This window comes from Penicillium rubens (assembly GCF_028828025.1).
Source record: "Penicillium rubens strain IBT 27055 chromosome Unknown utg000004l_segment0_segment0, whole genome shotgun sequence".
NCBI classification, from domain to species: Eukaryota; Fungi; Ascomycota; class Eurotiomycetes; order Eurotiales; family Aspergillaceae; genus Penicillium; species Penicillium rubens.
Window position 1 is genome coordinate 375963 of NW_026890602.1, and position 12146 is coordinate 388108.

General features: G+C 49.0%; 3 protein-coding genes across 3 annotated transcripts; 2 read left to right on the top strand and 1 right to left on the bottom strand.

The window, feature by feature from the left end:
* Window positions 1-816: 816 nt before the first annotated feature.
* N7525_010091 (DUF3433 domain-containing protein) lies at window positions 817-3348 on the bottom strand (the record flags this gene model as incomplete). The annotated part of the gene is made up of 2 exons (XM_002560363.2): window positions 817-3212; window positions 3306-3348. 2 exons carry the CDS (start codon window positions 3346-3348, stop codon window positions 817-819), a joined length of 2439 nt encoding a protein of 812 aa, XP_002560409.1.
* A 1867-nt stretch (window positions 3349-5215) lies between these two features.
* Window positions 5216-5531, top strand: N7525_010092 (uncharacterized protein; the record flags this gene model as incomplete). The annotated part of the gene is made up of 2 exons (XM_061214958.1): window positions 5216-5275; window positions 5349-5531. 2 exons carry the CDS (start codon window positions 5216-5218, stop codon window positions 5529-5531), a joined length of 243 nt encoding a protein of 80 aa, XP_061067470.1.
* A 4730-nt stretch (window positions 5532-10261) lies between these two features.
* On the top strand, window positions 10262-12068 carry N7525_010093 (putative pH signal transduction protein PalI; the record flags this gene model as incomplete). Its single annotated transcript, XM_002560365.2, has 4 exons — window positions 10262-10451; window positions 10504-11749; window positions 11809-12008; window positions 12064-12068. The coding sequence occupies 4 exons, from the start codon at window positions 10262-10264 to the stop codon at window positions 12066-12068; spliced, it is 1641 nt and encodes a 546-aa protein (XP_002560411.2).
* Window positions 12069-12146: the final 78 nt, after the last annotated feature.

The following is a 12146-nucleotide window of genomic DNA, read 5'->3' on the forward strand; positions in this document are numbered from 1 at the left end:
GGAGCTGAACGGTCTGGAAAGGGGTAAATGGCGAAGGATTGAGAGGTGCACAATAAGATTGGATAGAGTTGATGATTTGGGTGTGGGCCTCTTCGAGGGTTACTCAAAGCACTGTATCTGCGGGCAATTGTTCTGTTCTCGTGAATGAAGCAAATCCGTGCGGAGGCGGAGACAACATCGCAGATCTGCACGTGACCCGATTCCAAAGGGTTCCAACGTTGGCTGCCTTGACATTATAACAATTCGGTCGGAATTAAACCCAGAGATTTGTGGAAAGACACGGTTTCTATAATTGACAGCCTGACCGGCACTCCTTGTTGCGAGGCAATATGAAGCAATTGGCTACACTGTAGATGAGGCCGAATGATGAAGTTTTTAGGGTTAGAATCATCGGCTGACTCGGATATGTCATTGAACAAGCCAATTGCATAGCAATTGCGATAGTATAGGACAGAAAGCCCGGGTTCATAATGGAAAATTAAGTATTAACATCAATGCTGTCCTTGTGCGATTGTTTCAAAGGGAAACTGTAGGTCCAAGTTGCCATGGAATGAATTATTTCCTGTATCTCACAAAACATAACGCCAATCAGATCGGAGATATATAAAGTATGCAAAAACGCCGAGAATGCAACTGACAGTAGGCAAGACAAAATGATAATATCCAAAGCCGAAATCTATCCAAACGCATTTCAAAAGTATATGTTCATAATTCAGCACGCTCCAAAACGATCATCAAGATGCTCAATAAAAATGCAAATGTAAATCATAATAACATCACAGAAGATGCTAACTATCCAAAACTTCGTGAAGGAAATCATTTCATATTACCAGTGGTAATAAGCATATCCGAGCGACCAGGCCGATGGAAGCGATCGATCCCAAGATGCTCCTTGCCGTCACGACCGACATAAATGCCAAAGCCGTACGAAGGAAGCTGACGCTCAGAGGGTGGAGCAACGATAAGACGAGTGACGAGGTCAGTCTTGCTTCTCGGTTCACGCAGGATCTTATCAGATAGAAGAGGCGACTGGTAAAGATAGCTCATGAGATCAGCCAAGGTGGTGATATCGTGTGGGAGATAGCGACGACGGCCGGGCCAAATTGCCAAGAAGGATACGGCATATAGACCGCAGAACCCGATCAAAGCGTAGAATGCGGGCAAAAAGGCAGCAATACGGATGTCATCGTGAGAGGGGAACCAGAGGGCGACGAAGACGCCACCGGCGAGGATGGGGATGGCGAGGGATAGCAGGCTCATGAGAGAGATCCAGGCAACTTTAAAGTGGCGGTTTATGATGGCCTGGATTGTGACTTGGAGTGGGAAGCAGGATGGGTAGGAGAGTAGAATGCTCCTTTCGGCAGATGCGCCGCTGGGGCATGAGAGCTCGGCGTATGGCTGCAGAGCGCGGAAGTATACGTCGACGGGTTGCCAGGCGAGGAAGAGGACGTTTCCAATTAGTGCGGGAATGAAGCTGTAGAGGAAATTGGAGGAGGAGAATGCGCCTGCTGACGGGAGACTCGGAAGCTTGGGAGGGAAGCCGCCCTCGATGGCGCTGTTGATGAAGCTAACGGCGACAAAAGCGGTGAAGAGGGCGAAGACAATAAGAATCCAAATAAATACTGGGAGTTTGCGTAGGAACCAAGGTGTCCAACGGTAACGGGTAGATGGCGAGTATAGATGGTGGTCGTTTGGGTCGTTGGCAAATGCACCGTTGTGCTCAATATCAAAGCAAACCTTGGCAAGCCCATGAGGCTGGGTCTCTCGGCTTTTGCTGGTCTGATGGAGAGATGGGGTGCGCACAGGGGCGTCTACTTCGCCGATTCCATAGAAGACCTCAGTTTTGCTTGAGAGTTTCCAGTAGCCCAGTCGAAGGACTCGGGGATCAAGTGATTCTCGGACTGAGGGGACTGTCTCAGAGTGCTCAAAGTCGTGGAGGATGTTTGACCGTTGGATGATTGAGACCAGATCTGCGAGGCTGACGGGATCCCACATCAAGCCAGACCGGCCACGAAGGAAACGGACGAAAAGCATGATCAATCCTAGGGTCAAGACACCATACAATCCCACCAATGTCCAGCCCACAGATTGGACTGAAGCCCATCTCCACACACCTTGTCCGTCAATTATATAGTACTTTGCCTGGAAAAGACAGCTGAGAAGAGGGATGGCGAAGAAGTTTGAAAGCCAAATCGTGAACAGCGAAAATCCGAACAAGGCCTCTCCATGTCGAAAATGGGAGAAGTCGGGGAATATGAAGTTCTTGGAGAGGATAGGCAGGCGGTTTATTACCAGACCTTCCTGCCGCTCTGCGGACATTATAGAGAAAGGTGCGATGCGATATACCGCCGCCTGAATGACGAATAACCAGATGATGAGGGGCGCAGCAACTATCTGTGGTAGGAACTGAAGCACAAAATACCTCGAGTCGCCTTGACGCAGATAGTTCCATAGTCCCTCTTCACCACGGGACCAAACATTGCAAAACACTATTCCCGCCATCATGAGGAGACAGCAAAATATCGTGAGTGCCAAAGCCCACGGCCGCAGAACAAGAGGCAAGTAGTCCAAAGCGGGGTACAACAAGCTCTGCTCCGGCGCGTCAACGGCCATAAAGGACTCGGGGTCCACTGAGACTGGCCTTTGCGGCAACGCCTGTGGTGAGGGAGATGTATACGACGGTCTCGCTGGGGGCGCGTCATGTCGAATGGGGGTGCGTGTGCGGGTGAAGTAGCCGAGACCTTCGTCCCATACCATCCTATCGGTTGGATAGTCGCTTGTCGTCGTGGTCGAAATCGAGTCGGTCCTTTGGACCCCCCGAGCTCTATCCTGGGTGAGTTGGTCGATTGCAAACCGGACGTATGGGGAGTCATCCATGCCTGGTGTCGGAGCTGGTCCTGGGTAATCGGCTGGAGATCGGAGAGCAGTCTCGTCTGATCTTGTTGTGTCTGATATGGGGCTGACATGATCCGGCCTGTCTTCTGCAAACCGGACTGTGCTGGATGTTGGTGGGCGTTGGGACTCGGGATCTTCCTGGGCAAGGTGAATTTGCGACATGGCAGGTGACGGTGCATGTGAGTCTGCAGTCCTGAATCGCATGATTGTTGCTACACTCTCAGGACTAGACGGAGCTCGATCTGAGAATGAGTAGTAATCGTCTGATGCAGCCACGGACTGTTGAGATTCTGTCCGGGCAAGCTGTGGTTTGCTTGCTATATAGTAGTCAGTTGAGTTGAGACTTCTGAAGGTAGTCTAATGTCTGTAATTAAGAAGACAACGGGGCGGGGGTTCTTATATGCACGTACTGTTAACGTTGCGCAGGCTGAAATTTCTCGTCGGGTTCGACATGCTGGCTGGATATTGGTCCCACGCGCAACTATATCTAATCTAGAAGCATTCCTCGACGCCCTTGAGATGCGAAGGGATTTTTTTTTTTCGAAAACCAGCAATCGCTGCCCAGCGGGTTTTTGTCTGCCATCTTGCTGGGTGACGTTTCCCAGCCACCCCAGCCACCACACCGAGGTTTACACTAAACAAGCCAATAGGGATGAACTAAATCAGGGATTTCCAACTCAGACACTATTAATTCGATCTGTCACACTCAAAATTAGATCGAATCAAATTTCGAGGAACAGTTACGGAGATGGTTGAGTTGTCTCGCGGCCCGATCGCCAGCACATCCATCGCCTAAAGCTTGGCCCTTTTGCTGTCTTACGTCTCACCAAGTCTCACATTAGATCTTCTGTTTCAATGTTTCAATTTCAATAGGTCAATTTCCATGGTAACCATTTCTATAGCTCTGTACGATCTTGCCAGACCGGAACCACAATGTAACAAAATCTGGACTCTGCCTCGCATCACCGTACAAGTTCCACACTGGAGCCCCGAGGCAATAATTGCCAACAATTGCTATCCTAGATAGCTGCTCTACGCAATAAAAAAGCAGGGTGTGTTCACATAAATTGACAATTCCAATTCAATGATGCGTCTCGCAATTGTTTTTCTCCCTTGCTGGCATAAGTGGCTGGAACTAGGGCTTCGCGGCCCGAACATCACATGAAAACATAAGGCTGTATCCAGGGGAGCATGAAACATATGATCGAGGGTAATTAGTTCTTATTAGACATTGTTTAAGACTGTAGTTTCTGGATGTCTTGATCAGAATAGATCTCTCTGATTTTGTGATCGGCTTCTATGGATAAATAAATTGGCAGAAATTGACATACGCAGTATCCGCTATTGCAATCTGGGAGTTGAACAGAGACTGGCCTACATAATTCATTCCGTTTGCTATTAAGCCCTGGATTTGAGAGTCGTTTGTCTCTACAACATCCACATGTGCTTCTCCGGTTCTGTTTGAAGCTTGGCATACATCAGTTGGGAAAATTGAGCTTATAGGGCGAGGCTCCATCAGCTGTGTTTGGTGGCTTTCAAGTCCATTATTTGCCCCCATTCATAGACATCGAGTCATATGCATAACTGGAATTATTTAATCAGTGCACAAACTCACTTCGCATTGTTCATGCCTACCTCCAGAGGTTATAGGCCGGGTCTTTGCCATTTTCCATGCATAAGCCATTGTCTTTGAAAATGAGGTGAGGCTATCCCTATCACAAATTTGCATAAAACCTCATTCTCCGCATGGACTACGCCTCCGCTTTGGAACCCCAATCTCAGTAAAGTAGCGTCCTGTGGCTACCTACATGATCAAATCAGAGGTATGCTGTGGCTCCAAGCAGAGGTTAGACCTTGAAATAGTGAGGCTTTGCCTATCCTCCCTTTGACTAGCGTCCTTTTCTGGGTTGTTCTATAGTCTCCTAAAGCTATATAGATAGCTTGATGGTAGCAGGAGTTCTTCGTACTCAACAATCTCATTGCATGGCCAATCAGTATATCCACCCGAAGGCAGCACCGGAGTGGATAAGGATTGTATACATTTATTGATTCACTGCCCATATACATCGACCTTTGATGTTATATCTAGTATCTGACTGATTACAAGAGTATGTATGCGAGGATAAAAATCCCTTTGGACATACCACAGCTTATAAACTTTTCAGTGTCTCGGTGACGGTTTTGAATTAGTTGGGAAGGCCGAGGTCTTCCCCAAACCCATATAGCACGAGCGTCCATCTGGTGGTCAGGTGTCGGGCGAAGCCCTAGGGCGTACAGTACCAATCCTACTTTGCTAGACCTAGGCATACTGTTTGTCCACATGTGGAAGAGTGATATCGAGCGACCAGTTCTACGTCGTCTGGAAATATTGTTCTGTAGAGTAAGCCTATGGACGGCACTTTCAATCGACAAGGCTAACCAATGGGCCACATTTCGCAGAATTTATATGGTAGTCCCGACTTCCAAACCCCGATTCGCTCGAACTGCACTACGATGATGAAATGGCGGGTAGTCTAGGCAGGCATGTGGAGGGACAACGGGAGGATACAGGTGTGCACTTTGAAGCAGGTGCATCAGGGGTTCTCGTGGAACCACAGTCTTCTTCCCGGGAGGCTGTTAATTGGGATCGTACCTAGGAATCTCATCCACAGTCTTCGGCTCAGCATGAAGCTTTTCAACAGGATTATTCCATGGATCCACTTCCAGAGGATACCAATGATCCTACATACACACCGTCTGTCATTTCTCAGGATTTAACAGATCTTCGACGCTCGGCAAGAGTCAAGAAGCCGTCTCAAGCATACATTAATAGCCTGGCAAGCAGATCGCTTTTCGACAGGGTCATGGTAGAAAGGCAGATTCTTGGTTTGTCAGGCTTCAGTTTGCTAGCTAGTAGTATATTAGCTAGTCTCACTCAGTCAGAGAATCCATCTTCTCTCTCTCTCTCCCTCTGGCCTCTGCCAGGTCAGACAGCAAAGTTCTACAGTTTGTGGCTGATTCGCCGGACACGCTGCTAAAGCCTTTCTCTACTGCTACGTTAAAAGAGTAGTATTCTACTTCAAAGTTGAAGCCGACAGACATAGGCTTTGAGCCTAACGGCTGAAAAGAAGCCATGGCTTGTGCCGAGAAAGACAAATTGGCTTTTTGCTGCCCACAAAGAGCTTGCTCGTCATAGCAAGAACGGCACCTAGAGGCCATCCCACCCACGAAAGCAAAGCGTAGGCCATTGACATTACGCTGGGTGTTCAAAATCAAGCATGGTGGTACCTACAAAGCTCGTCTTGTAGCTCGCGGTGGCGAATCGACGGAGGAACTGAGTTTCACAAGTTTCAGACGCGGGCAGAGGGTGAAGGCATGACTTCTGAGCTTACACCTGCCTACACACCGGAACCAAACGGTGTAGCAGAGCGTATGGGTGGTTACATTAGCCAGACCCAGCGTGGACAGATCAAAGATCTAGATTTTCATGGAGTGTACGCAGTTGTTGCAAAGCCTATGTCATTCAAGACTTTAACCGATATTGCTGCATCGGAAGGCTGGCTTTTACACCACGTTGACATTATGGCTGCATTCCTGTATGCAGAGCTAAAGGAGCCAATTGAAATTGAGCTTCCTGAAGGGTAGAAAGAGGAGTATCCAGCTCGAGCAGACTATTTACGGGCTTAAACAAAGCCCCCGAGAATGGTATCGCCTGCTTGATGATGTGCTCATCTCTATGGGATTTATACGCACTCAAGCAGATACTTTCTACCTGCCACAATGCGGGACAATTGTTGTGGGTCCATGTGGGATCATGGGCATATGATGAACCATCAGTGCCAAAATCAGAAGTTTCCGCATTTGTCGAGGACATTGGCAAAATGGGCTGGTTAGCAGGCAAATCCAGACCGGAAATTGCGCTCGCCGTGAACAAACTCCAGCGCCGCACCTTAGCACCGCGCCAGGAAGACATTAATACAATAAAGCAACTGATTCGATACCTAAAAGGAACAATGAATCTCGGTATCCTACTGGGGAAGGCAAGCGACGGTCCAGTTGCTACGTCGATGCTTCATACCAGGACTGTGAAGACAGCAAGAACACAGAAGCTTAAATTTTCTTCTATGCGGGATCACCAATCAGTTGTAATTCCAGGAAAGAAGAAATCGTGGCTAGAAGCAGCACTTCAGCCGAATACGTCGCACTAGATAGTGCAGTTCGGGAAGCCATGTGGCTTCACAAGATCATGATGCAAATAGGTATCCGTCAGGAACAGGGCATACCTATCACTATCTACACTGACAGTGATAACGCGTATACGATCATGAAAAAGGATAACTTTGCGAAAGCAAAGAAGTGGCTGGAAGCAAGATATCACTTTGTCAGACATGCAGTCCGAACCGGCATTATCTCTCACACATTGATCGCAAGTGCGGAGAATATCGTAGATACACTGCCGAAGCCACTGGGAAGAGAACAGTTTGAGAAAATGAGGGATTACATGATGCACAGTGAGAAGAAGCATTGAAATTTACATCGGAAAAACAGCTTTCAAAAACAACAAAAACAGAGGAAATACACCAATTGAAAACCGACAAAAGCAGCAGCTTTCACTATGATAGCCAGAAATATAGAATTAATAGTGCTGGTCATGGTTTCTGCTTCGGGGTGAGCCTTACGGGTGCGTGTTGCAGGCATCAACCCCTCGTATATAGTTAGATAGTTGTGGGAGCTCGCTTCCCTTTCCTCGCAATACAATTCTCTCCCATCTGCTTCCCTGAGCCTACGTACTGTAGTCTCACCAAAGAGGCCGGGGTGCATACGATTATGTTCATGATATGCGCACCTACTTGTAGCTCACAGTTGTGGGCTGGTTTTCAACTTGTATACAAAGTCTGCTATCCTTCTAATTCCATTGGAAAATCGTTGACTAAAGTCCGGGGAGATAGCAACACTCACATATCCTTTTATTCTATTATAGCTACAACATTGGAACCAGAAACGGCCTCGCTACGCTCCACGACTCGGTGTTTGGTGCTCATATACCATTCTATTATGTATATTCCTGGTGCCCAATCCCAATGCTGTTTAATGCGAAATGATCCTTATTTCTCGTCCATTATGGGAGAGTACTCTGTTGACACATGCCATGTCAGTATGAGGCAAATATAGCAGAGTCGAAACCTGATCATCAGGCAGGAAAGGGAAGCAGGACTTGCGCATATTGCCAGCACCTCCAATTCCAAATCTGACATAGCGCTCTTGGAAACCCGACGTCGACCGCCTATCCTGGATCTCGCCGGACCCAGGGGTCTGCAATGACTGCAGCAGAGTTACTCTGTCAAAGGTCTCCAATGGCAGTTGAACGTCCTCGTCCTCATATTTCTGCCGTTTAGGCCAACTGAACAACCTCTACAGGCAGCGCATGGTGTTGCGGGAAGGAAAAAATATCCGCTAGTATCTTGATATATGATAAGAACGACCTTGAAGCGACCATTTTAACAAATCAGTCTTCTGGCTCTGAAGGTCTTGACATGCTCAACTTACGCTTGGGTCAAGGCTTCCACCAAAACAAGTTTGCATAAACCTGTCACATTCGGGAATGATAGCTAGTTATACACCTAACTTGCCGATTCCTTGCCGTGATTCACATGATGGGTTACCCAGACACTGTACGACCTGTGTAGCTCCAATTTCCCCGAAACAGTAGGCTGACCACCGTTGTAATGAGATAGGAAGATAAAAGAAGAGGTCATACAATATTAGCATATATAAAAGATAATTTCGCTAACACTTGTGAGTAGATCACTCCCGAACTTGGAAATTAAGCAAAGCGTTCATGCCATTTTGTAATAACCACGTAAGAAAGGGGTGCAACTTCGCCACTATGTGTAACAGCAGATTCCCGTAGCTTTTGTACAATCCTTTCCGGAGAATGATATGAACAAAGTACTGTTGAATTACGAGCTCAGCAGGACTAGCAGCGATAAACTCGCCATTGATAGACATCTCCTGATTCTCGCAATCAGTTTCCCAGGGGTTGAATGGTGTAGTGGTGTGCCCGGGTTGCAAGTGGTGACACAACTGTGATGGGCTAGTGAAACCCTACCAGGAAGCTATTGGCCCATGGCTGACAGGTTTAAGCTTAATGATTTGAAGATATCGACGGCGGTCGGAGACAGCCTGTGCAGTACCTTGCACCAACAGAAGAATATCACCTGGTCATGAACAAAGACGATTAACCTTATCTGGTCTGGAGCAAATGGCATAAAGTCTGAGAATCGGGTTGGCCGTTCGAAGTGGAGACTGGCCGTTTCATATCCAAGATGGGCGGGACTGTGGGCCTCCAACGGTGCGAGAGTCCGGGTCCAAGCGTTTTCTGGGGCCAATCATTCTGACTGAAACGAGAAAGTGCTATGCCGCGTTAGTGTGGATCAAAGCGTGTCTGGCGAGATTGCGAGGTGCGTTTGAAGGGTGTTTTTCATTTGATGGCTCACAACATATGACTTCTGGATGTCATATGGAAATATTTCAGAAACGCAGATCTCGTTTCACCATTGACAAGATGAGGCTTCTGAAACCATGTAAAGAGGAAGTAGTACGTTTCTTGGCTCTCTGAAGGCCTTAATCTGAAGCAGCAATGAGCTTCAGTCACTTGGTATCAAACTCAAGACCCGTGGACCCAATCGAGCACGACAACCTTGGAAGCCAATGATCATGTGTACCAAGGTTGATATTTCGAGATTTCCACGGTTGTTCTCGTGCCCACGCTTCCTTGGGCTTGGCAACTAGTCCTGATGCGGCACTTGACCCGAGCACAGCGAATGAAAAGGCAGAACGTCTCTGCGCCAATTAACCCCGGCATTCCGGAGAGGGGAACCGTGCAGGGCATATTACCTTTAGCCTCACATTCGCACGTTGAGAAGGGGCATTGAAATGGGAGGCCAAGAGAAGAGAGAAAAGCTTCATACGATAGAGAAATGACAAGAGGAATGTCGATTTGGTAGAGATGGCACGTAGAGATAAAGGGTCATCTGACTGATGCCTGAGGCCAGAAAAATCCAAACCTCCTTCTCCACGGATTCTCCTCCAATGGCTTATCTGCGATCTTGTCATTCCTTTAATTCTTTGATCTTTTGATTCTTTTGATCTTTTAATTTTCCTTTTCTTAAATCCTTGGCTTTTCCCCTCATTTGCTTCTTTTTCTTTTCTACTTTGCCCCAGAAAGCTTTTGTTTCGATCTCAGGTTCAGATGTCCCCTGCCAATGCGGTGTTAGAACCTCATCTCCTGCGTCGCGTGTGCCATTAGGCCAAATAATCGCTTATTTTGTTTCTATAATTTCCCCTTTGGCCTGGAATCAGACAGGTTACAGGGTCTCCCCTCACCATGTTGCTTAAGCCTGCGACACCCCTCAGCATCTTGCTGCTGATCGCCTTTGTGCTTTTGCTCCTCTCCTGTCTTTCAACTCCTATTGTTAAGGGAATTCCTCTAGCAACTTTCAAAGATGTTGATTATGGTGTCTTTGGATATTGTAAAGGGGGTACCTGTACCAATATCCATGTGGGATACACCAGCAGTAAGTCTCTCCCCTGCGTCCCTCTGCCTGCCCTCCGCTAAATTTCATGCAGATGATATCAGTAACACCGGCGATGATTTCAATCTTCCTGCCGGTCCTCGAAAGTCACTATCCTCGATCCTCATCGTCCATCCAGTCGCCGCCCTCCTGACCCTCATCTGCCTCTGCCTGGCTATCGCAGCCCACTTCCATGCGCCGTCCCACTCGCCGCGCTTCCTGCTGACACTGCTCATCTTGTTACTGCCAACACTCCTCGTGACACTCCTCGCGTTCCTCGTCGATATTTTGCTCTTTGTGCCACATCTAGGATGGGGTGGTTGGATCGTGCTGGTCGCGACCATCATCCTCACCTCTTGCGGAGTGGTCACCTGTGCCATGCGCCGAACCCTTGTGAGCAGGAAGGCAAGGAAGCGCCGGATCGCAGAAAATTCGGAGATGAGCGGAGAGAACTATTACAACCGACAGAATGCCGCTGCGGCTGCGATTGCGCCCCCTGTTCCGGCTCCTGTCGAACCTAAGGAAGCTTTTATGTCGGACTCTCTCAACTCCGACTCGGCCCCCACATTCGCCACCTTCCACACGGAAACGCGCGACAGTGATGATGACCGAACTCCTCTCAACTCACGGACTCCCATGAGCGATATCCCAGCACCCCCGGACCATCGCGGTGGCCCCTACCGCGCTCCTGATCAATTCGGTAATGCCCCGCCTCAGGGCTCGGGCCCATACGGCGCTGGTCCTATGTCACGAAACCCCTCCGATCCCCGAGTTCGCCCCCAATATTCCGATGGCAGTATGGGTTCCCGAAGAGGAGGAGCGCCGCCTGGCTTCAATGGACGCGGTCGGGGTGGATATCCTCCCCGCGGTGGTCGTGGAGGACCTTACATGGGACCTCCTCGCGGCCCTTCCCCTGGCACACGTGGTGGCTACATGGGGCCAACGCCAGGCCGTGGAGGCCGCGGTGGAATGATGCCGTATCGAGGACCAGACGGCTATGGCCACGGTCCAGACGGGCCCAATCGCGGTTTTGACGCATACGGTCGATCCGTGTCCCCTCCCATGGATGACCCTTATGGTTATGGGCCACCGGGTCAGATGCGCCAGCCATCCCCCGGGCCCATTGGCATGGCCGTGTCACCGGAAACGGTAGGCCAAGCCATTGAGATGACTCCGCAATCTCGGCCGCAGTACGATATGCACGAGTCGGCTCAACCAATGACTAGCGTACCACAAGCGCTCTCAGCCGAAAGTAACGGCGCTGTCCCCGAAAGCCCGACAAGCATGTACAGCCGACCTGGGTAAGAACAAATGTTACAAATACCCTCCGTAAAATTGACCGCTAACCTTCCATGTTTAGTTCGTACATTCCTCCTCGCTCGGGCTGGGGTGCAGCCGATCCTCGTACTGTGTCCCCACGGCCGCCGGGGCAATCCCCGCAACATCCTAACAACAACGGTCCCACTTACTATGAAGATGTGGATCCCCGTTTTGCTCGTCGACCATCACCTCCCACAGACTCTACAATCCCCTCCTCTCTGACGCCTGGAGCTGCTCGCTGTGCGTACTGTCACATACCACACGTCTTGACGGAGCCTTGCTGACTTTCTTCCAGTTTAATGAAATCTATTGGCTTCCAAGTGTCAATCACGCTTGACACGATCCTTCCACCTCGTCCACGCTTTGCGATACCCTTTA